Source organism: Engystomops pustulosus, chromosome 6 (assembly GCF_040894005.1).
Source record: "Engystomops pustulosus chromosome 6, aEngPut4.maternal, whole genome shotgun sequence".
NCBI lineage: Eukaryota > Metazoa > Chordata > Amphibia > Anura > Leptodactylidae > Engystomops > Engystomops pustulosus.
The window spans coordinates 101,923,306-101,947,510 of record NC_092416.1 but is presented as its reverse complement, the minus strand read 5'-3'; the positions used below and the strand labels follow the sequence as shown (position 1 = coordinate 101,947,510).

The following is a 24,205-nucleotide window of genomic DNA, read 5'->3' as shown; positions in this document are numbered from 1 at the left end:
GGACACGCACCGAACCATAGTCTCGCAAGGCATCTGATGAGGAACATGTCTCCCACTAACATGTCAGCACGGCCGCGGTACCAGGGTACCAAAACAGTGAGTACGTCGATCACATACCAGGGGGAGGTGCCGAGTGCCATCCGTCCCTCCCACCTGGCTGTGATTGGTCACTCGCCCGAAGCTCCAGCATCACATCACAAGATGATGCTCAGTCTGCTGATAGGACAAGAAGGGAGGCTCGTCAGCGGTGACGAGCAGGGGGAGGGGAATATAAACAGGACTCAGTCAGCGCGCGCCATGGTTAGTACATGCCGGATGTTACCCTAGATAAATTATGCCTGAACAATAGACCCCTGAGGAATCTCTGGCAATGAGGAAACACGTAGGGCCCTAGGGTCAAGATTTAACATTTCAGCTGAATGTAGACAGCCGCGATCGCACCAAATCAGAGCAGCCATACGAGAAAATGAAACTACTTTAGGGCTATACACTGATAGACCAGCGGCACAGCAACACTCATCAGCTGATCCTCTTTGAAGAGGATTTTGTTTAGTGGTGACAACGGCAATACGAGATTGCAGTGCACACTAACGCTGACTGTGGGGATTCTCAAGAGCAAAAAACCAGGCAGAATGCCCACTAGCCAATGTCTCCAAACTAAATAAATAAAGTGACGGAGTGTAGTACAGAACATCTGTTTTTACAATCCTGCATAAATTTTAATGAAAGCAGGGAGATATTATTTGTGACACAGTACCGCAAAGAAAAAATCTGTGATTATTGAGACAATACCACATTTAATCTGTATGACCATCATTCTTGTTTTGCAAAAAATCCACTACAGATCGAATACTTTTTCATATAGTCACCATCCCTGCAGAATCCTGATATCACTGATATCCAATTGCACAGGATGAGGGTAGGGAACTAAGTTGCACACGTAGTTAGTACCTTGATCCCTCTGGGCCTCCTTGGTTGTAGTTCCCAGAACAGCACCATGGTTATAGTCCCTATATTTTTCTATATAGGAGACGAAAAGGGAAATAAAAATAAGTATGCCATTTCGAGCAAGCCATCGCCATTTTTCACATTCCAGACTGGAGAAAAAACACATCCTTATTGGATGCTGAAAGACATGCGTTGTTGAAACTGACATTTCTCCAGGTTTGCGTACAGACGATTAGCCCGGAGGCGACCAAGAACTTGCCGCATGGGGGACTGACGGGTCTGGGGGACTGAGGAGAAAACCAAGATAGCGTCTAGGTAGACCACGACACACGTATACAGAAGATCATTGAAGATGTTATTCACAAATTCTTGGAAGACAGCAGGAGCCTTACATAGTCCAAATGGCATCACAAGGTACTCAAAATGTCCATCACAAGTGTTAAATGCTGTCTTCCAATTCTCACCCTTGCGGATCCGGATGAGATTGTAGGCCCCATGAAGATCCAACTTGGAGAACACCTTGAAACTGTGCAGACGGTCAAAGAGCTCTGTGATCAACAGGGGGAGCAGTTCTTAACCGTGACTCTGTTAAGCCTGCGATAGTATGCAAGGACGGAGTAATCTGTCCTTCTTGGTCAGGAAAAAGAAGCCTGTGCCAGCAGAAGAGGAGGATTTGAGTATTAAGCCTCTCTGCAGGGTTTCTTTAATATACTCCAACATAGCAGCATTCTCTGGAACAGAAAGAGGATAAACATGACCTCTGGGAGGTGAGAAACCTGGAAGGAGTTCTACAGGACAATCATAGGGACGGTGCGGTTGCAAAGTTTCTGCTTGTTTCTTTGAAAACACATTGGCAAAGTCCTGGTAACAAGTAGGTAGGCCCTCCAAGGACTTGGGAGACACGGAGAAAGCCAGGACAGGTAGAGGTGCCAACATCGGGACAGACAATCCGGTCCCCAACGAGGGACCTCCCTCATCTTCCAGTTAAGGACCGGTGCGTGGAGTTGCAGCCATGGGAGACCAGCAGGAAAGATGAGCTGGAGACTGGCCGTACGTAGAAGGACAGTCTTTCCTTACGAAGAGCTCCTATTTTCAGAGAAACAGGCTCAGCGTGGTACCGGACCAGATCGGACAGGATTTGTCCACTGACTGAGGATATGACAAGAGGCTTCTCGAGAGGAACCTCCGGGGCCCCCACCACTTTCACTTTTGAAGAGGCCCCCACCGGTTTTGGGCAGTCAGCAACTCAGCTCAGCTGAGTCCCTGTCTCTGTGCACGATGCGCACACAATAATCTCGATGGCTGCTGTATATACTAGTGAGGGCTGGCTGGCTGTATATACTAGTGAGAGCTGGATGGTTATATATACTACTGAGGGCTTGCTGGCTATATACCAATTAATTGAGTGAGGCCTTTCTATATTGAGGCATTTACATGCATACAGCATGCAGACATTAATAAATTATGCAGTCATTAATAAATTAGAGGGGTCTGTATGTAAATGAATTTGAGAGGGGCTGTAGGTAATATACATAGTATATAAATTAGTCAGGGTTGCACTGTATATAAGGCTGTTGTATGTAAATGAATAATACTGGGGTAGGGTTTATTATTTAAAAGATTCATTATATTATAAGGCAGTCACATGATTGCAACTGCATCAGCAAAATGCATCATGCGTTGTTTAAATGGAAATGTGTGGGGCATTATTACTAATTTGGTGGAGGCATTATCAGGTAATTTATCTAGTATATATTATAAATACATTTTTAGGGCCACACTGTGGCTTTTTTAATTGTGGGAGACAGTGTCGTCAGTTGTGTTGGGAGGGGTGTATATTATTTAGTAGCACTGTTATCCAGGTGACATTATAATGTAGGTGACTGTGATATTTTTATGGGTGCAGTGTGAGATGAGCTGTTGGTGAATTTTGCGGCAGATGAACTGCGAGCGGCAGAAGAAATATTTAAGTCCCTGATAGAGCAGATCATTGCTTGTAAGGATCAGGATGTTGCTAATGTCTATGTCACTGACAGATACTAACGTGTGACAACATCAGGCAGCAAATAGGATAGAATCAGCCTTGAGTATATTTGCTCACTGATCACTGCTTTGCTTGGATGAAACACTATGGGGAATATTTACTAGGGGTGTGAACACTGCATTTTCATCAGGTTTCGCGATTCTTTTCCGTTTTGCCCTGAATTGCCCTGGGTTTTTGGCACATCCAATCGGATTGTGTCGCATCGGCGCCGGCTTGCATGCAACACAAATTGGGAGGGCTTGGACGTCGAACAACTCGACTGATTCAGACAAACCACGAAATTTAAAAAGCAAATTGTGTCGCAAGATTAGCACTCACATGTGCCGGGAAGAAGAAGGTGAACTCCGGCGGACCTCAGCAGGGGAAGCGACACATGCAGCGACACAAGGTGCTAAAAATGCATTTGTTGGTACTACATGCTACATGCGATATGTTGCTCTTTATACATTTATGAATGCTTGATAAGCATGACCTTTATCAGTGCATAAAATGTTTAATAGAAGAATGGCACATTTTACAAGACAAGTATAATGTCTGTGAACATAAGCATTTGTAAATTAATAGAACACTGATAACCCTTAGGTCTCTGAAACAGGAACTGCTTTCTGTTGTGACCTCCACTTTATAGCAGTATGACATGAAACTAAGGATTGTGGGAAAAGTAAACTGTAAGCTCAACCCCCTGACAATGCAAGTCAAAGGACGTCTTTGGAATCTCTTCTTTCTGTTCAGTCCTGAGATCTTTAGACTTCACTTAAAAGGTACATTTCTCTTTTAACATTTTTATTTGTGAATTAGAATTAACTGAAGCTTTTGAGGAGTAGAACTTGTGTTTGCGTGCGCACATGTGCAGATGCAGAATTGAATACTTTGGCCCACATTTACTAATAGTAAGGCAAGCTGGACAACGTGCAGTTTGCCTTGTTATCATGCAGTGGACGACACATTCATGAAGACCAGAGCTCTGTCTTCATGAATTTGACGAGCTCTGTGTGCACCGTTTTTTTCTGGTGCACTCAGTTCAATGTGCGTGCGCCATATTTCTGTTGGATTTGCTGACATATATGTGGCGGTTGCTGCGAATACGCACCAGAACACCCATTTATGTACGTGAAAAATACTATGGCAATTATGCATTTATGTGCATTCTACCCATTATGTTCTGTCCAGTGGAGTTAATAGAGTCCACAGGGCCCCAGGACAAAATTCCTAATGTGCCACCCACAGCCATGTGAACATTCACACCATTTTATTGGCATGAAAGCTTGCTATTTCATAGTTTGTACTCTGTAATTACGGTAAGTATTTTATTTACGCTACGGTACATGATGGCGCTATATAAATAGAGATTATTATAGCTGTATGCCTAATGTCTTGACTGCATGTAAATATCACAACAAACAGAGGGAAACAATGGGACACATTTACTAAGGGTCCCGATGCACACTTTAGGGTACATTCACACAGCGGTATGCCCGCCGTGCGGACATACCGCCGTGTGCTGGAGAGGAGGAGGAGGTGACCCCTCCTCCCTCCATAGAGAATAGCGGAGCACGGCCGCACACACGCCAAAAGATAGAGCATGCTCTATCTTTTTGCGGTGTGCGGCCCGGATCCCCGCCGTGCCGCTATTGCCATCTATGGGGACGTACATGCGGCCGCATGTACGTCCCCGCAGACGGCCGTGTGAATGAGCCCTTAGTTGGACTGTGCACTTTTTTGGGGGCTAAAATAACTGGCACAGGTATTTAATAAGTGTATGCACTGGGATTGTGGCGCACACAACCCTTTTTGTGGCGCAGCTGCCCAGGCTTCCTTGGAATACAAATTAGGGGGTGTGCTGTCGACGGTCCGACTGATTCGGACTGTGAGCCGTATTTAACTTTTAAATTGTGTCGCAAGCCCTAGGTTTGCACCACAAAAAGATGGTGAACTCTGTCGGACCTAAGCGGAGAAGCGGCACATTCATCACTTCAGGCGCACAATCTTAGTGAATTGCCGCACGCAGCTTATAGACGGACAATGCGCTTTCAGTGTACTCGGGTGACCCTGTAAGTAAATGTGTCCCAATGACTAGAGTAGAATAAGCATAACATAACACCTTTATTGCAAAATAATTAATTAAAAGACAACAAATTAAAGAGAACATACACAGAAATGAGCCAACCACTAGTCTAATAACTACATATACATCATAAATAAATCATACTAAGCATGTATATAGGGATAGTCCTCAGAACAAGTCAAGGTATTGCTTACAAACAAGTATTAAACTTTACCCACAGGAATAACAGGATAGGGGATAAGGTTCACTTACAAAATACAAATACATGCGTATACAGAACAACGGTGGACACCACCCAATAAGCGTTTTGTATGTTCATTGTGCCACTTGTCCTCTGTTATTCCTCTGAGTAAAGTTTAATGCTTGTTTATAAGCAATACCATGACTTGTTTTGAGGACTATAACTATACTAGCTTACTGTAATTTATTTAAGTTATATATGTGGTTATTTGACCAGTGGTGGACTCTTTTCTGTGTATGTTGTCTTTTCAAACTGAAGCAAAACAAGTGTTATCTTATACTTGTTATACTCTAGTTATTGTTTGCCTCTGTTTGGTTCTCCTGACAAAGCAAAGGTGAAATGCATATTGAGGGTATTTGGTGGGAATAGAGGCCCTTCTTTTTTCCGCTTCTGTTAAATAGTAGGTATTGGTTTTATCATTCTGCTATTCCCATTTCCCGTAGTCCAGTCTTTTCTTTTAAACTATACAATAGACTTTGGACAGGAATGTATTTGTGCAAAAGTGTTGACTTTTTACAGCAATTGCGACATCCACATTTTAAAACTTATGACAAATCAGGAGCTCTACAGGAAAAAAAAAACATCATGACACACTTCGCAAACCTGCACTAAAAGTCAAAGAAACAAAAGTTTTATATGTTTCCCATGTGTTTTGCATCAGTTACTTGTTCTGGAGCGCATGTGTTTATGTGGAAATGAATATATACGGTCAGATCGAGCTCCTGTATACTGTTAAATATTTGGTATACAGCATACATATGAGCAAAAAAACACAAAGGTTTACATAGGTCCTACATGTAAACTATTCTTGTTGAGATATAAATATATAAAGCTCCCATCCCTCCACTGCTAAGAACAAGCCCGCTCCCGCCTGCCGTCTTCCTGCAGCAGAGCTCCCACTTGTGTTAATGTCTTGCTGTTGAACATTCCTGAGGAAGAGAGAGAGAGCAGGCGACAGAAGGGGCCTGTGGTGGCTGTGAGAGCGCTCTACAGCCTGTGCAGCCCTGCCTGGAACTGCAGGAGCTGAGCAGTGGCTGCCATTCTCCACATGTCAGTTATCCCAGAGAATGGCAGCCACTGCTCAGCTCCTGTAGTTCCAGGAAGTGCACATGTATATGGTGTATACAGCCTGTGTGTATAGCGAAGTGCACATGTATATGGTGTATACAGCCTGTGCTTATAGTGAGGAGCACATGTATACGGTGTATACTGCCTTTGTGTATTGTGAGGGGTACATGTATATGGATTAAACAGCTTTGGTGTATTGTGAGGGGTATACAGCCTGTGTCCAGAGGCGTAACTAGGAGACTTCAGAATGGGGCCCCCAAGATATAAACCTTTACGTAATATGGTGCTGCATAACCTTAAAGGGAACCTATCAGCAGGGTTTCAGTTATCAGGTTAATGGCTGCTGCAGGTCCCGTTATACACTAAACAAATACGGTATGTATTTTTTAATGATTATTTTTGAGAAATCTCATTTAGAAATGGTACTTATCTCTATTCAGCTTCTGGGGCCCAAGTCATTCAAGCAGCAGGAGTCGTGGAGTCACCATGAAACACCTGCCCACATGACTCAGGCTCCAGAACTTGTATAGAGATAGATACCTTTTCAAACAAGCAGATATATTCAAATACATGTTTTTGTTGAGTATAATGGGACCCACAGTAGCTGCCATTAACATGATATGTGAAATCCTATTGACAGGTTCCTTTTAAAATACATTTGAAGTTACGTTTTACAGTCACAAAATATTGCAGCCTTTCAGTAGTATAGATTATTTATGAGAGATGGACACCTGGCACCAGCGCTGATCAGAGGAGAGCAGCCTCCAGCAGCTTTACTACACACAGAAGAGAGAAGAAAACAGCGCTGCCCATTGTGTAGTGGTGCTTAACCGTAACTGCAGGGGTCACATCCTCCATTTAACTTGACTTTAAATGTATTTTAAGGTTTTGGCAGAGTATGTCAGATTTATGTATAATATATTTGTTTATTTATACGCATATTTATACAGATACCTTCATATACATGTTTATGTACATATACACATATGTATAACCCTTATACACATACAGTTATGCACTGATACAAATACATTTTATACTCATATTTACACACATTCACTCAGTTATATACATTATGTGCGTATAATAATATACATTATAATATGAGTTGTATACATTTTTAAACTCATTTATACGTGCAAACTACACTAATATATACACATGTATAAAATCATATACACATATAATTATAGGCTCATATATAAACATGTACACTCATATACACCTTATACACACAATATACACTCATATATAGATTATTCACTCTTATATACACATTATACACTCATATACACACAATGAATAAACTCATATATACACATGATATACTCAAATATACGTTATACACTCATTACATACATTTTACACTGATACACACACATTATACACAATATATACATTATACACTCCTATATACACACATTATATACTCATATATACATTATAAACACATTATATACTCATATACACATTATACACACATTATATACTCATATATACATTATATACTCATATATACATTATACACACATTATATACTCATATATACATTATATACTCATATATACATTATACACACATTATATACTCATATACACATTATACACTCATTAAACACACATCATACACTTAAAGGGCACCTACCACCACAAATCTACCTATAAAGGTAGATCGGGTGGTAGGTGAATCAATGGGACGTGAGGATAGCCCTTTTAAGGGCTAATCCTCACGTCCCCGCACTTTTTTGTAAACTTTTATTACCCTAATATGTTAATTTTGTTATGCGGCTACTTGGGCGTGGAGTAGCCGCATCTGAGGTTACACGAGGCGGCTACTCCACGCCCCGGTAGCCACTTTACCCCTCCTACTCACCATGTTCGGCGCGCAGCTGCTCGTAGCTGCACGCCCTCGTCCGACGATCCTGCCGTCTGCGCATGCGCAGAACAGCAGGCCCGCGCCTGTGCAGCCCCGGCTTCGGAGCAGTGACTGCGCAGGCGCGGGCCTGCTGTTCTGCGCATGCGCAGACGGCAGGATCGGCGGACGAGGGCGCGCAACTGCCGAACATGGTGAGTAGGAGGGGTAAAGTGGCTACCGGGGCGTGGAGTAGCCGCCTCGTGTAACCTCAGAAGCGGCTACTCCACGCCCCAGTAGCCACATAACAAAATTAACATATTAGGGTAATAAAAGTTTTCAAATCATTGCGGGGACGCGAGGATTAGCCCTTAAAAGGGCTATCCTCACGTCCCATTGATTCACCTACCACCCGATCTACCTTTATAGGTAGATTTGTGGTGGTAGGTTTCCTTTAATATACACATTATACATACACATTATACAATCATACACACACATTAGATACTTATAAATACATTACACACTCATACACACATTATACACTGCTATATACACCACATACACTGATTTATATGCATCATACACTCATATATACACATTTACATCCGCTGCACACTTACACTTGTATTCCCTGGGAGCAGCATCCAGTGATCTTGTCACAGGCCCTGGAGCTGGTTACATCCCAGGAGACATTGACCAGGCAGAGGGGCAGAAGTATAAGGCAGGTAGTGGTAGTCACTAGATCCTGCTCCCAGCTCAGCAGCAGCCCCCGGCCCCAGGAGACCTGCTCCCAGGCCGGGGATCTGCAGGCCACATAGATAAGAATGCAGCCGGGTGACAGGACAGGATGTTACCTGAAGTGTCTCCTGCCGCTGCCCTCCTCTGCCCCTCCCCTTCCCCCTCCCGGCATTTCTACACTAAGCAGCAGCTCAGCATGAAGTTCTGCAGCATGAATCATGTGCCGTGCAGGCACATCGTCCATTCTATAGTTCGTGTGGCAGGTCGGATCCGGGCCCTCTGAGAGGCGGGGCCCCGTAGCGGCTGCTACGTCTGCTACCATGGTAGTTACGCTACTGTCTGTGTCCATAGTGAGGGGTACATGTATCTGGTGTATATAGCCCGTATGTGTATCTATAGAGAGGGGTACATGTATATGGTGCATATAGCATGTATGTGTATCTATAGAGAGGGCTACATGTATATGGTGTATATAGCCCGTATGTGTATCTATAGAGAGGGGTACATTTATATGGTGTATATAGCATGTATGTGTATCTATAGAGAGGGCTACATGTATATGGTGTATAGGGCCTGTGTGTATCTGTTATGAGCGGTACATGTATATGGTGTATTCAGCATGTGTGTATTTATAGTAAGGGGTTCATGTATATTGTCTATACAAGTGATTTTCAACCTTTTTTGAGCCGCGGCACACTTTTTATACTTCGAAAATCCAGAGGCACACCACCAACCAAAATAGCACAAAATGACACTAAAACAGTCATATTATACATATAGTTCAGTGATGGCGAACCTTTTAGAGACCGAGTGCCCAAACTATAACCAAAAGCCACTTATTTACCGCAAAGTGCCAACATTGAATTTTAAGCAGTAACTTATTGCTACCTGCTCTTCAACTATCAATCATTTCGGCCCCTTGAGGCCACTAATACAGTTGAAAGAAGGAGAGCAAATTCAGACTATCATTGTAGCTTCTCACCAGGATCTCTTTGTACAGTAAGAATGTAGGGTCCAGTAGGATGACGTTCAAAGATAATGCAGTTCTATCAACACATTCTCACTTTTCCCGCAATTCCAAAACGGCCAATGAAGTGTCATTTTAAAATAGCGCTGATTGCAGCATCTCGTAAATTGCCACGGCACACTGGTTGAAAATCACTGGTCTATACAACCTATGTGTATCTATAGTGAGGTAACCAAAGCAGCAACGATATACCATGTAAGGCAGACACTTCTTTAAAGGAAACCTACCACCACGGATCTAACCATTACTCCCTTAAGGGCGCTATTACGCCAAAGATAGTCGCTCTCAGTGACGTCATCGGGAAGCAGAGATCCGTTGCTGTGACAGCCTCGGGTCTTCCTAAAATCCGAGGCTGTCTCGTTTTAACCCATTCATTACAATGTGCTAATTGGACATTGTAATGAATGGGGAAGAAAATCCCCATATACTGCCACACTGTAGTATGGTAGTATATGGTAGGATCGATCAGACAACCTAGGGTTAAAGTATCCTAAGGAGTCTGAAAAATAGTAAAAAAATAAAAAAAAAAGTTAAAACAAAAATTTGTAATGAAAAAACAAAAATTAGAATCAACCCCTCACTAACCTGTCTAATCTGTCAAAATATAATAACGGGTTTTCACTGCGTTTATCCCCGCAACAGAAAATAGCGCCCAAAGTAGAAAATGGCATTTTTTTGGCCATTTTGAAAAACATACAAAATTTGATGAAAAATGATAAAAAGGTCGTACAGTTTTGAAATTAAAAAATGACATCACCCACAGCTCTGTGCACCAAAGTATGAAAACGTTATTAGTGCCAGAAGATGGCAAAATAAAAAAAAAAAATTTGTACAGGAGGTTTTATTTTTTGTAAATGTATGAAAACTTTATAAAACTTATACAAATTTGGTACCCCCGTGACCGACTCAAAGAATAGAGTAGACATGTCATTTGGGGTGCATAGTGAAAACCTTAAAAGCCAAGCCCACAAGAAAATGGTGCACATGCGTTTTTTCACCATTTTCACTGAATTTGGAATTTTTTTCCACTTCCCAGTGCACGGCATACAATATTCAATAACATCATTATGAAGTGCAATTTTGTACGCAGAAACCAAGCTGTCACAGAGCTCTTTACGTGTAAAAATAAAAAAAGTTATAGATTTTTGAAGGTGGGGAGTAAAAAACGGAAATGAAAAAACAAAAAAGGGCCAGGTTGTTAAGGGGTTAAGGTAGATCCGGTGGCAGGTTCCTCTAATGTAGAGTAGTATAGCCCTTTTTAGCGCTAATCCGTTCGTGGCCCAGAACTTTTATACATTTTAACCCCTTAACGCTCTGCGCCGTAGCTCTACGGCGCAGAGGTATAAGGGAAGTATGAAGAGGGCTCACGGGCTGAGTCCTCTTCATACAGAGGTGGGGGTTTTTGCATTTTGCACAAAACCCCCACCGCTAATAACCGCGGTCGGTGCTTGCACCGATCGCGGCTATTAACCCTCTAAACGCCGCCCGCAAAGTCGCGGGCGGCGTTTAAAAGACGGCGGCGCGCGGGCGCCGCCATCTTTTTTTCGATCGCCACGCCCCCGAACGTCATCGGGGGGCGGCGATCGGTTACCATGGTAGCCTCGGGTCTTCTCTTGACACGAGGCTACATGGTTTATGCAGGTTCGTTACAATGAGCCAGTGGCTCATTGTAATGTAAGACCTGCAAAAACGCCATATATTGCAATACTGTAGTATTGCAGTATATGGTAGGAGCGATCTGATCATCTAGGGTTATTGTACCCTAGATGGTCTAAAAGATAGTGAAAAAAAAAAGAAAAAAAAAAGTTTAAAAAATAAAAAAAATTAATAAAATATTAAAAGTTCAAATCACCCCCCTTTCCCTAGAACGGATATAAAACATAACAAACAGTAAAAATCACAGACATATTAGGTATCGCCGCGTCCCAAAATGCCCGATCTATCAAAATATAAAAACGGTTACGGCCGGCGGTGACCTCCGAGGCGGGAAATGGCGCCCAAATGTCCGAAATGCGACTTTTACACCTTTTTACATAACATAAAAAATGAAATAAAAAATGATCAAAATGTCGCACAGACCTCAAAATGATAGCAATGAAAACGTTGCCTCATTTCGCAAAAAATGACCCCTCACACATCTCCGTGCGCCAAAGTATGAAAAAGTTATTAGCGTCAGAAGATGGCAAAAAATTTTTTTTCTTTTTTGTACACATTCGTTTAATTTTTGAAAATGTATTAAAACACAATAAAACCTATATAAATTTGGTATCACCGCGATCGCACCGAACCAAAGAATAAAGTAGGCATGTTATTTGGAGCGAAGAGTGAAAGTCGTAAAAACTGAGCCCACAAGAACGTGACGCACGTGCGGTTTTTTTTCAATTTTTCCACATTTGGAATTTTTTTTCAGCTTCGCAGTACACGGCATGTTAAAATAAATAACATTACGGGAAAGTAAAATTTGTTACGCACAAAATAAGCCCTCACACAGGTCTGTACACGGAAAAATGAAAAAGTTATGGATTTTTGAAGTTGGAGAGCGAGAAATGAGCCGGAAAACCCTCCGTCCTTAAGGGGTTAATTCCTCTAATATGCAAATTTTCTAAAGAGGCTACTGGGGGGTGGAATAGCCAGAGATGAGGCTACACGGCAAGAGGCCCCAGTAGTCTCTTGCGTTGTGCGCATGAGGAGTAGCTACGTCTTTGGAGCCTAGACCGCGCATCTGGCGGCCTGCTCTCTGCGCATGTGCAGAACCCGGCTTCACAGACGAGTGCGTGCAGCTACCAGGAGCTGGGCGCTGAAGATGCATTGGTAGGCGGAAGTTCTGGGCCATGAACCAATTAGCCCTAAAAAGGGCTATACTACTCTACATGACAGGTACCTGCCCCCGTATCTACTTTAATTAGCCACCAAATACTGTACACACAGTCATAATAATCCCATTCCCTTACATGTTAAAAGATACTTTGAGAATGGCAATTATAAAAGCGGCAATTAGAAAGGGCAAGAGAAAGGTAAGCTTGCAAAGAAATGCAATCAAATCCTCGATTTTATTAACTAGTATGTCTGTCTACCTATTTAATGGCATTGTACTAATGCTACCTGTTTTTCTCCTTTCCATTCACATCTGTTCTTCAATATTTCTTTCACCATTATACTCCTCCCATGTCCCTTATACTTTATGCAACCCCCATACTCCATCTACTTCTGCTGTGAAGCAGAGATCACCTTCTCATAAATCACTTTATCATCTTCTTTCTTTGTCTATTCTCCTCCTTCTTGCAGCAGGTGATATCTCTCCAAACTCTGGTCCTCCTTCTTTCAGCTCAAAACTTTCTACCCCTCATAGGAACCCTACTAACCATCAACATCCAATGTGCAACATCCCCCACCGGGGCCTAGCCTTTTCTCGGGGCCTGGAGTCAGCCGGGGCCCGCAGTACCTGAGTGGCTGGCGGTTGCGGCCTAAGCACGCTAGTGTCACGGTGCTTGGTATGGGGAACCGGAGGGCTGTCCTACAGCCTGGCAGGTCTCCAGCAGGGTGGTGTTGGCAAGAAATGATGAGGGAGAGGCTGCTATAGCGGATCTCCCTGGGGCAACCCTTTGGTCTCTAGAGGATGAGTCTCTGTGTAGTGGACAGGGTGCCTGTGATGATGGCAGCTGTAGTAGCAGGGACCAGACGGAGGCAGAGGTTGAACAGAAACACTTACAGTTCTTTATTGGAACCGACAGGAACATCAGCAACGTGCCTTTAACAAGATGGTGGAGTACTGGAGAGGTATTTGGAGGGAGCCACAGGATGTAGATCACCAGCCTGGATGCAATGGCAGGCTGGGAGGCAGCTGTGTCCTAATAGGATGCTTCAGCTTGATCCTGGATATCTTCAGGTATCACCCTTGAAGGTAGGATAGGATAATACCCCTTTCCTCACTATACTAACTATTAGCTCCACTTCAGGCAGGGGCTAGGCTCTTCCTGCTCTGGTCTGGGGTGCTAGCTGTACAGACTCTGAAGAGTCTGTACTGGAGAGACTCCAGTCTGCTTCTGAGCTACTGCTCAGCTAACTGCTCTCTAGAATATTCTTGGCCAGGGGTTTTATCATCTCCCCTTGGTCAGGTGGTGGCTGCTCCTCCAATTACCTCTCAGTTCACAGAGACAGGATGTAACACAGATCATTGGATACTAGACTCTTACATCATACACAGATTAACTTCTGCCTTGCCAGGCAGGATTAACCACTGCAATGTCCCCTGTGTGATGTGGTGACATGCGATGGGGCTTATTCGCAAACACTCCTGCGCCATTGCATCGGCGAGGGTGTTGCATATGCATCCCCTCTACTTTCTCCTCTTCTTGTCTAACAAATCCTTTCAAATGTACCCTCTGGAGTAATTTCACGACCTCTTTCTTTCTATGTCCTTTGACCTGCTGGCTATCACTGAAACCTGGATCCAGCAGGATGACACTGCATCACTCACTGCACTTTGCTCTGATGGTTTGCACTTCTCTCACTCCTCCAGACCTGAGAATAGGCAGGGAGGAGGGGTAGGCATACTGCTCTCTCCACGATGCACTTTCCAGGTCATTCCTCCCGTCCCCTCTCTTACTTTCCTAGCTTTTGAGGTTCACACCCTCAGACTTTTCCGCCCATTCTCTATTCGTTTGGCTGTTGTATACCGTCCTCCCGGCTCACCCTACCAGTTCCTCGATCAATTTGCCTCATGGCTCCCTCACTTTCTATCGTGTGATATCCCAAAACCACTCATGGGAGACTTTAACATCCCTATGAACACCCCCATCTCCTCTTCAGCCCCTCAGCTTTTATCACTTACTACTTCTCTGGGACTCGTACAACTCTCTTATTCTCCTACCCACCAAGAGGGTCTTTGCCCGACTCTCTTCTGTCTCTGACTTTACTAAGACGGTCTTTCCACTTTCAGACCATAAACTTCTCTCTTTTACTGTAAATAGTTCTTGTCCTGTACAGATTGGGGGTCATTTACTAAGGGCCCGATTCGTGTTTTCCTGACGTGTTACCCAAATATTTCCGATTTGCGCCGATTTTCCCTGAATTGCCCCGGGATTTTGGCGCACGCGATCGTATTGTGCCGCATCGGCGCCGGCATGCACGCAACGGAAATTGGGGGGCGTGGCCGAACGAAAACCCGACGGATTCGGAAAAACCGCCACATTTTAAAAAAAAAAAATGTGTCACGAAAATTGCACTTACCTTCACTCGGCCCGGCTCGGTGTATTCCAATGCGTTCCAATGCTCTTCAGCGCAGCAGCGAAATCTGGTGGACGGCGGAGGAACTACCTTAATAAATCCTGGCCTGACCCCAATCCACCGCAGAGAACGCACCGCTGGATCGCGAATGGACCGGGTAAGTAAATCTGCCCCAATATGTCAATTTATCACACATACCGGAACCCATGTGCCATTAGTGTTCCCCACCTCGCAGAAACTGTGCAGCCATCGCTGTCCCCCATCTCCTCTCTTTCCTGTCCTAACCTGGCCACTAATCATTATGATCATGTTCTCAGAAGCGCCCTGGATAAGATGGCACAACCATTGGTTCGAGCCTTTCGACACAAATGTAGGCAACCTTGGCACACAGTACAAACCCGTTTCCTTCTTATGTGCTCCAGGAGTGCCGAACGTCTGTGGAGAAAATCGGGCACTTACGCTGACTTTCTTCACTTTAAATTTATGCTCCAATCCTATAACTCTGCTCTTCATCTTGCTTGATCTTCTCTTTCTAACAACCCCAAAAGAGTCTTCAATACTCTTCATTCCTTACTTACACCAAAGGTACAGCAACCTGTCACAGACCTTGGGGCTGAAGATCTGGCCACCTACTTTAAAAATAAAATCGACTGCATTCGACAGGAAATAATTTCTCAGTCCACTAACTCCATAAATCCCCTTCACTCTGGTACCGCATCTTGTTCACTCTCTTCCTTTGAGCCAGTCACAGAGGAAGAAGTGTCCAGACTTCTCTCCTCTGCTCATCCCACTACCTGCATCAGTGACCCCATCCCCTCGCATCTGGTACCGTCAGTCTCCCCAGCAGTCACTTCTCACCTCACTAAAATCTTCAATCTCTCTATCTCTTCTGGTGTCTTTCCCTCATCTTTCAAGCATGCTGTTGTTACTCCATTACTTAAGAAACCTTCTCTGGACCCGTCCAGTGCTGCTAACTACCGACCAGTTTTTAACTTCCCTTTCATCTCCAAACTCCTGGAAAGCCTGGTTTATTCTTGACTTTCCGTTTTCTCTCAGCTAACTCGCTCCTTGACCCCCTACAATCTGGTTTCCGCTCTATGCACTCTACTGAAACTGCTCTTACTAAAGTCTGTGATGATCTCCTCACTGCTAAATCCAGAGGTGACTATTCTCTCCTCATTCTTCTGGACCTCTCGGCAGCGTTTGATACTGTGGATCACCAGCTCCTCCTCAGGATGCTTCGCTCCATTGGCCTGAATGACACTGTACTCTCTTGGTTTTCCTCCTTTCTCTCTGACCACACCTTCAGTGTCTCCTTTTCTGGGTCTATCATGAGACCTCCTTTCCATCAAAAATCGTGAGGATATGGTGTACGCTCCTAAAGACCCTCGACCTCCAGGAGCACAGATACTTACAAAAACAGAGATTGGCAGCACTTCATACACCTCCACGTGTTACTTCATTAAAAATCTTCTTTATTTAGAAAAAATCGCATACATCGAAATGGACAATACAAAGATCTACGCGTTTCGACGCAACAGCGTCTCAGTCATGATCCAGCCTTGGCTGGATCAGCCCTGGCCTAATCCAGAACACTAGTTATTGTCTCTAGCATCATGTACTCTCTCTTCCTGAAACGTAATCTTTCTAAAACCGAACTTCTTGTCTTTTCACAATCCACCAACAGAGCCTATCCTAACTTCTCCATATTAGTCTGTGGGGTCACCATGACCCCAAAGCAGCAGGCCTCTGTCTTGGGGTTGTGCAGGTCTCAGACCTCTCCTTTGAGCCACACATTCAATCTCTTGCTTGCTCTTGCCAGATGCATCTCAGAAACATCTCTAGAATCCGCCCATTTCTCACATTTGAAACCTGTAAAATGCTAACTGTTGCTCTGATTCACTGTCGTCTAGACTACTGTAACTCTCTACTAACCGGTTTTCCACTCTCCAAACTCCCTCCTCACCAATCTATTCTTAATGCAGCAGCCAGGCTTGTCTTTCAGACTAAACACTTCACAGATGCCTCCAGCTCATGCCAGTCATTGCACTGGCTGCCTTTCGAATACAGTTTAAAATAATAACCCTCATCCACAAAGCTCTGTATAATGCTGCACCCCCTACCTCTTCTCATATCTCAGTCTATCGCCCAACTCGTGCTCTTAGATCTGCCAGACATATTGTTGAAATGTAAAACTTCTGTACACAATGGAAATGTAGCGGTGCTACAACTAACCAATAGCTTATCCCTGTTGACTATTGAATCGTGCTTACACTCAGGGGCGACATTTTTTGATAAACTACCTATTGGTTGGGCTGTGTTGCTAAACAGCCAAGTCCCTCCAGAGCTTCTATCTTTATAACTTATGTGGAAGTCAAACAGATATATTGCCTCAACTAATTTATATTCAACAACCATTCCACCATTTAATTGGTTTATATGTGGACCATCTGGGGTATTTGACCCACATGACACCCACCCAGATGGTTGGAAGATTTTAGCAATTTGAACTGAGTCTATCGATCCACAAATATGTATTTGATGAATTATTTAATCTTTTATTACTTTGCAAGTAAAAGTTATCTTTTAGTATGTAAGGGAATGGGATTATAATGAATGCATACAGTATTTGGTGACTTATGTATAGTGAGGGGTACATTTATATGGTGTTTACAGCCTTTGTGTATCTACAGTGAGGGGTACATGTATATGGTGTAAACAGCCTGTGTGTATAGTGAGGGGTATACAGCCTGTGTGTATAGTGAGGGGTATACAGCCTGTGTGTATAGTGAGGGCTACATGTACATGGTGTATACTGTGTGTATATCTTTAGTGAGGGGTACATATATATGGTGTATACAGCCTGTATGTATAGTGAGGGGTAGTGCCCATGTGTATCTCTAGAGAGGGATTAATGTATATGGTGTATACAGCCAGTGTGTATTTGAGGGGTATACAGGCTGTGTGTATATTGAGGAGTACAAGTATATGGTGTATAGTGCTCATGTGTGTATCTCTAGAGAGGGGTACTTGTATATGGTGTATACTGCGTGTGTGTGTATCTATAGTGAGGGGGACATGCATACAGCCTGTGTGTATTGTGAGGGGTATACAGCCTGTGTGTGTATAGTGAGGGGTACATGTATATGGTGTATACAGCCTGTGTGTATTGTCAGGCGTATACAGCCTGTGTGTATATTGAGGCATACGTGTATACGGTGTATATAGCCTATTTGTATTGTGAGGGGTATACAGCCTGTGTGTAGAAGGGGACATGTATATGGTGTATACAGCCTTTGTGTATAGTGAGGGGCACATGTATATGGAGAATACAACCTTTATCTATAGAGAGGGATGCAAGTATAAGGTGTATACAACCTGTGTGTATTGTGAGGGGTATACAAACCTGTGTATATTGAGGCATACATGTATACGGTGTATACAGCCTATTCAAATTGTGAGGGGTATACAACCTGTGTGTATAGTGAGGGGGACATGTATGTGGTGTATACAGCCTGTGTGTATAGTGAGGGGCACATGTGTACGGGGTATACAGCCTGTGTGTAAAGTTGAGGGGTGCAAGTATATGGTGTATAGTGCCCGTGTGTATCTCTAGAGAGGGATGAATGTATATGGTGTATACAGCCAGTGTGTATTGTGAGGGGTATACGGCCTGTGTGTATATTGAGGAGTACAAGTATATGGTGTATAACGCTCGTGTGTGTATCTTTAGAGAGGGGTACATTTATATGGTGTATAGAGCCTGTGTGTATCTATAGTGAGGGGTACATGTATATGGTGTATACTGCGTGTGTGTGTATATATAGTGGGGTACATGTACACTCACCGGACACTTTATTAGTTACACCATGCTAGTCACGGGTTGGACCCCCTATTCTTCGTGGCATAGATTCAACAAGGTGCTGGAAGCATTCCCCAGAGATTTTAGTCCATATTGACATGATGGCATCACACAGTTGCCGCAGATTTGTCGGCTGCAAATCCATAATGCGAATCTCCCGTTCCACCACATCCCAAAGATGCTCTATTGGATTGAGATCTGGTGACTGTGGAGGCCATTTGAGTACAGTGAACTCATTGTCATGTTCAAGAAACCAGTCTGAGATGATTCCAGCTTTATGACATGACACATTATCCTGCTGAAAGTAGCCATCAGATGTTGGGTACATTGTGGTCATAAAGGGATGGACATGGTCAGCAACAATACTCAGGTAGGCTGTGGCGTTGCAACGATGCTCAATTGGTACCAAGGGCTCCAATGAGTGCCAAGAAAATATTCCCCACACCATGACACCACCACCACCAGCCTGAACTGTTGATACAAGGCAGGATGGATCCATGCTTTCATGTTGTTGACACCAAATTCTGACCCTACCATCCGAATGTCGCAGCAGAAATCAAGACTCATCAGACCAGGCAACGTTTTTCCAATCTTCTACTGTCCAATTTCGATGAACTTGTGCAAATTATAGCCTCAGTTTCCTGTTTTTAGCTGAAAGGAGTGGCACCCGGTGTGGTCTTCTGCTGCTGTAGCCCATCTGCCTCAAAGTTCGATGTACTGTGCGTTCAGAGATGCTCTTCTGCCTACCTTGGTTGTAACGGGTGGCGATTTGAGTCACTGTTGCCTTTCTATGAGCTCGAACCAGTCTGCCCATTCTCCTCTGACCTCTGGCATCAACAAGGCATTTCCGCCCACAGAACTGCCGCTCACTGGATGTTTTTTCTTTTTCGGACCATTCTCTGTAAACCCTAGAGATGGTTGTGTGTGCGTGAAAATCCCAGTAGATCAGTAGTTTCTGAAATACTCAGACCAGCCCTTCTTGCACCAACAACCATGCCACGTTCAAAGGCACTCAAATCACCTTTCTTCCCCATACTGATGCTCGGTTTGAACTGCAGGAGATTGTCTTGACCATGTCTACATGCCTAAATGCACTGAGTTGCCGCCATTTGATTGGCTGATTAGAAATTAAGTGTTAACGAGCAGTTGGACAGGTGTACCTAATAAAGTGGCCGGTGAGTGTATATATATATATTGATGTGATTAGGGCTAGTGGTTAGAGCTACTGAATATATATAGTAGCTCTAACCACTAGCCCTAATCACATCAATTTTATGACAAAAAAAAAGAACTACACAAAACAAAATTACAGCCCCGGCTGTCAAATTGAATAGAGTTAAGGAAGAGGGTTGTGGAGGGGTCACAGTGGGTTTTGGGGGGTATTTGTATGTGACGGGGCACACTGGATACACTGAGGGGACAGAGCTTTTATACACGGCTCTCATCCTGTCACTTCTGTCACCAAAATGACAGAATCAGATCTGGGAACCAGCTTCTCTCCTACCTCTTGAACTGGGATTGGTCAGGCTGGTTTGGATGACCAATTGCTGTGATCGTCGGGCATGGACGGCTGTGATTGGTCCCCTGGGCCCAATGTCAGTGATGATCAGCTGTGTGTCTTTTTGCGCAAAGTACCCGCTGAAAAAGACTATAACGCCTTGCAACATTAAGCTGTTAAAGAGGAGATTCTTCTGTTTAATATGAGACAGAAGAATGACACAGAAGAATATGTGTTTCTATGTGCCAGGGTTCAGGAGATATAACTGTTTGAAGCTGGCCACTGTCATGACATGTATAAACGTCCTTTCAGCACGGAGCATGTGCAAATAGGACATATGTAGCCGTATGGTAGTAGTGAAGGGGTTAAACATGGAGCATGCACCCTATTAATATTAGACAGAATTTATTTATATATAGTTTAATTTTTTATTTATTTCATTAATGTATAGTTATTGTCAGTGTTATCACACATATTTATACATTTTATATTATTAGATTTTTATTTTTATATTTTTACACCAAACTGTGCACTCTTGTAATTTTAATGTACCCTTAGTGTGTTCACATTTTCGGACCTGATGAGAGGAGTGGTTCGCTCCTGAAACAAACTGTCCCTCATATTGACACCCAAATAAGCAATATCTTAGACTGTGTCTAAGACTGTTGATCCAAAGCAGCACATCCATTTAACTGTTCTTTTGTTCTATATTTATGAACTATACTGCCAAAGTGTAAATGATTTTGCTGTGCTACAGTATTGAATTTTTCTTTTTGTTTTAACATATAGAAATGTCATTTGAATACTTTAAATACAAAGGGGTAAACTTTTCCCCTGGTTCATACTCTGAAGAGGCTCTCAGCTTTGCAGAAAATGAATTTGAAGTTCTCGATGATGATGTCTATATTGTTACTTACCCTAAGTCAGGTAAATCTTTTACTGTATTTACTGTTTTGACATTTTACATATTATTTCAGTACACACTTGTATCTCTTTGTATTTGAGATGGGGCAACAGCTTACTGTCTAATATAATTCGACATTTTATTAAAAAAAGATGCAAATGAGCTTTGAACTCTCACACATGTAATATTACATTTATTTACACTGTTCTTGTTACTGCATTTTAAAGGTAAAATTCGTCACTTAGAATCTGCCGTGATATTTACAAGCTGTGCATTCTAAACCTGCTTCAGGAATATATTAAAAAAGTAATTATTATTATTATTATTATTATTATTATTATTATTATGGGAATAATTTTAAAAGTTTTCTATTTTTCCCATTTAGTAAGTGGATGAGATTTGTTTAATTCCCTTCTGCTATACTTCAAATGTATTTTGGCTAACCCACAGTGATTCAAACCTTATATGCAGTGGTGTAACTAAATTCCTCTGGGTCCTGGGTTAAAATTAATACCGAGGTCCCTCCTCTCATTATACCCAAAAAGCATTGCATTGTCCCCTATTTCAGTGTTTTGTAGTGCAAAACTATAGAAGCTGGAGGCGTATTATTTTTTTTTACATTTTTTCTCATCTGTCATGTGATGAGCCAGCATGCCAGGATATGTTACCAGAACCAAAATTGCTACGTAGAATTAGTGCCAGAACCAAGATCACTACATTGTGACAGGACCAGAACAAAGATTCCTACATTCATACAGGACCAAAACCAAGATTACTAGATAGTTACAGGACCAGTACAAATATTACTACATAGATACATGACCAGAACCAAGACTGCCACATAGATATGTTACCAAAACCAAGATTCCTACATAGATACATCCTTTAATATACTGGACTGGTGATATGTAGACATGATGCAATCTAAGCTCAATAAAATAAATATGTACAAGTCTCCTGGACTAGATGGGTTATACCCCAGAGTTCTTAAAGAACTAATTATTGCTGTGCCACTGTCTAAAATCTGTGCCAAGTGACTGGCGGAAGGCAAGTGTGGTGTTAAAGGGGTTGTCCGAGTTTCTGAAAAAAAAACTAAGGGAGGCCGGGGGGCGCTGCTTAAAAAAAGAAAGTCCTACTTACCTTCTGGTGCCCTCCGGTATCCAGCGCTGCTGTCACTCCGGTCCAGGCGCCATGTAAACAAACATGGCCGCCGGAGCAGCGCTGGACTCAGCTTCCAGCCGGACCCGACAACCTTCCGGCCCCCATACACAATGCTGTGTATAGGGACAGATAGGCGTGCCCGGCCACGTCCAGCCGGAAGCTGAGTCCAGCGCTGCTCCAGCGGCCATGTTTGTTTACATGGCGCCCGGACCGGAGTGACAGCAGCGCTGGATACTGGAGGCCACCGGAAGTTAAGTAGGACTTTCTTTTTTTAAGCAGCGCCCTCCCGGCCTCCCTTAGTTTTTTTTTTCAGAACTCAGACAACCCCTTTAACGTTTAAAAAAACACTCTAGAACTTTGCCAGGCAATTACAGGTCTTCATTTGTGGGGAAAATATTGGAAGGACTACATACAGGAGTTTTTGACATCACATAGCACTGGGCTCCTCTCCACCCACACCCGTTATACACCGGGTGCAATTCATGCAACACAGCTGGGCTAGGAGAAGTGATGACGAGCCTGCCAAGAAGCGCTATGGGTTGGTTGCTGGGCAGCAGGTTTCACCGCCCCTGACTTTCTCCCCATCTGCATCTCCAGGCCACCGGCCCCCCTCATCACAGGTGGGCCCAAGATATCCTGAGATCCCACGCATGGGCTGATTTACATGGAGCCTTGAGACGTTTACCTACAAGAATTTTCTTCAATTCTATGATCTCCAGGATGGAGAAGATGCAACGTTAATGCCTGGATGAGGTGCACCACACTATGGAACAGATGGGATTGAGGGTGGGTTCTCTAGAAAGACAAACTATATCCAACGAAGCGAATCTGGAGCAGCAAGAACAGCGGGTAACCTTGCAACAGCACATGATACGCTAATTGACTCTGGAGCACGACGTCCTTGAGAACCGGGGCCATTGTAACAACATGCGGGTGAGGAACCTACCTGAGAATGAAGTGGGTGAGGATCTTAGTGTCATTATAACCACAATCTGTAGTTTATTGTAGTTCTGGGGGACCCACTGGACTCGCCAATTGAGCTGGATAAAGTGCACAGAGCCCTGCGTCCAAAATCAGACCCTGATACCCCACATGATGTGGTATTCAGAATCCACCACTACTGCACTAAAGAGAGGCTGATGAGATGTGTCAGAGAAAAAGGCCAACTAACACATGGTGGGGTCTATATACAAATTCTTCCAGATCTCTCGGCCCGCACCTTACAGATAAATGTTATGCCCCCTACTGGACAAAATCAGAGAATGTGATACTTCATATGTTTGGGGTTTTCCATTTAATCAGGTGGTGTGAAAGCGAGGTAGCTCACTGCCTGTCCATGCCACCAGCGACTTGCCAGCTCTTTTGGACCTGCTGTGGTGGCCCCCATGTGATGTTCCAGATTGGCTGCAGGCCGCAGTGATGCCGCGTTCCCAGGGAAGATGCCGTGACCGGCCTGGAAATCTCCGTCTCCCAAGAACGTGCCTGCCCAGACAACCAATGATCCCTCACTGAATCGGGTCTAAATGGGCGAACACTTATTCTCACCCCAGGGAAGACGCCGTGACCGGC

At 43.6% G+C, this 24,205-nt stretch overlaps 1 protein-coding gene across 2 annotated transcripts in view; it reads left to right on the top strand.

Annotated features, from left to right (window-relative positions):
* Positions 1-3,659: 3,659 nt before the first annotated feature.
* The window catches only part of LOC140064055 (sulfotransferase 2B1-like), a 121,841-nt gene continuing 101,295 nt past the window's right edge, over positions 3,660-24,205 (top strand). Inside the window, exons 1-2 of one of the 2 annotated variants that reach the window (XM_072110498.1) lie at positions 3,660-3,753; positions 21,361-21,498. In XM_072110498.1, the coding sequence (XP_071966599.1) occupies positions 3,681-3,753; positions 21,361-21,498 (211 nt within the window). In that variant the 5' untranslated portion in view covers positions 3,660-3,680. Of the gene's footprint in view, positions 3,754-9,125; positions 9,282-21,360; positions 21,499-24,205 lie in introns of those variants that run through there. The other variant, XM_072110499.1, reaches the window with a different exon arrangement.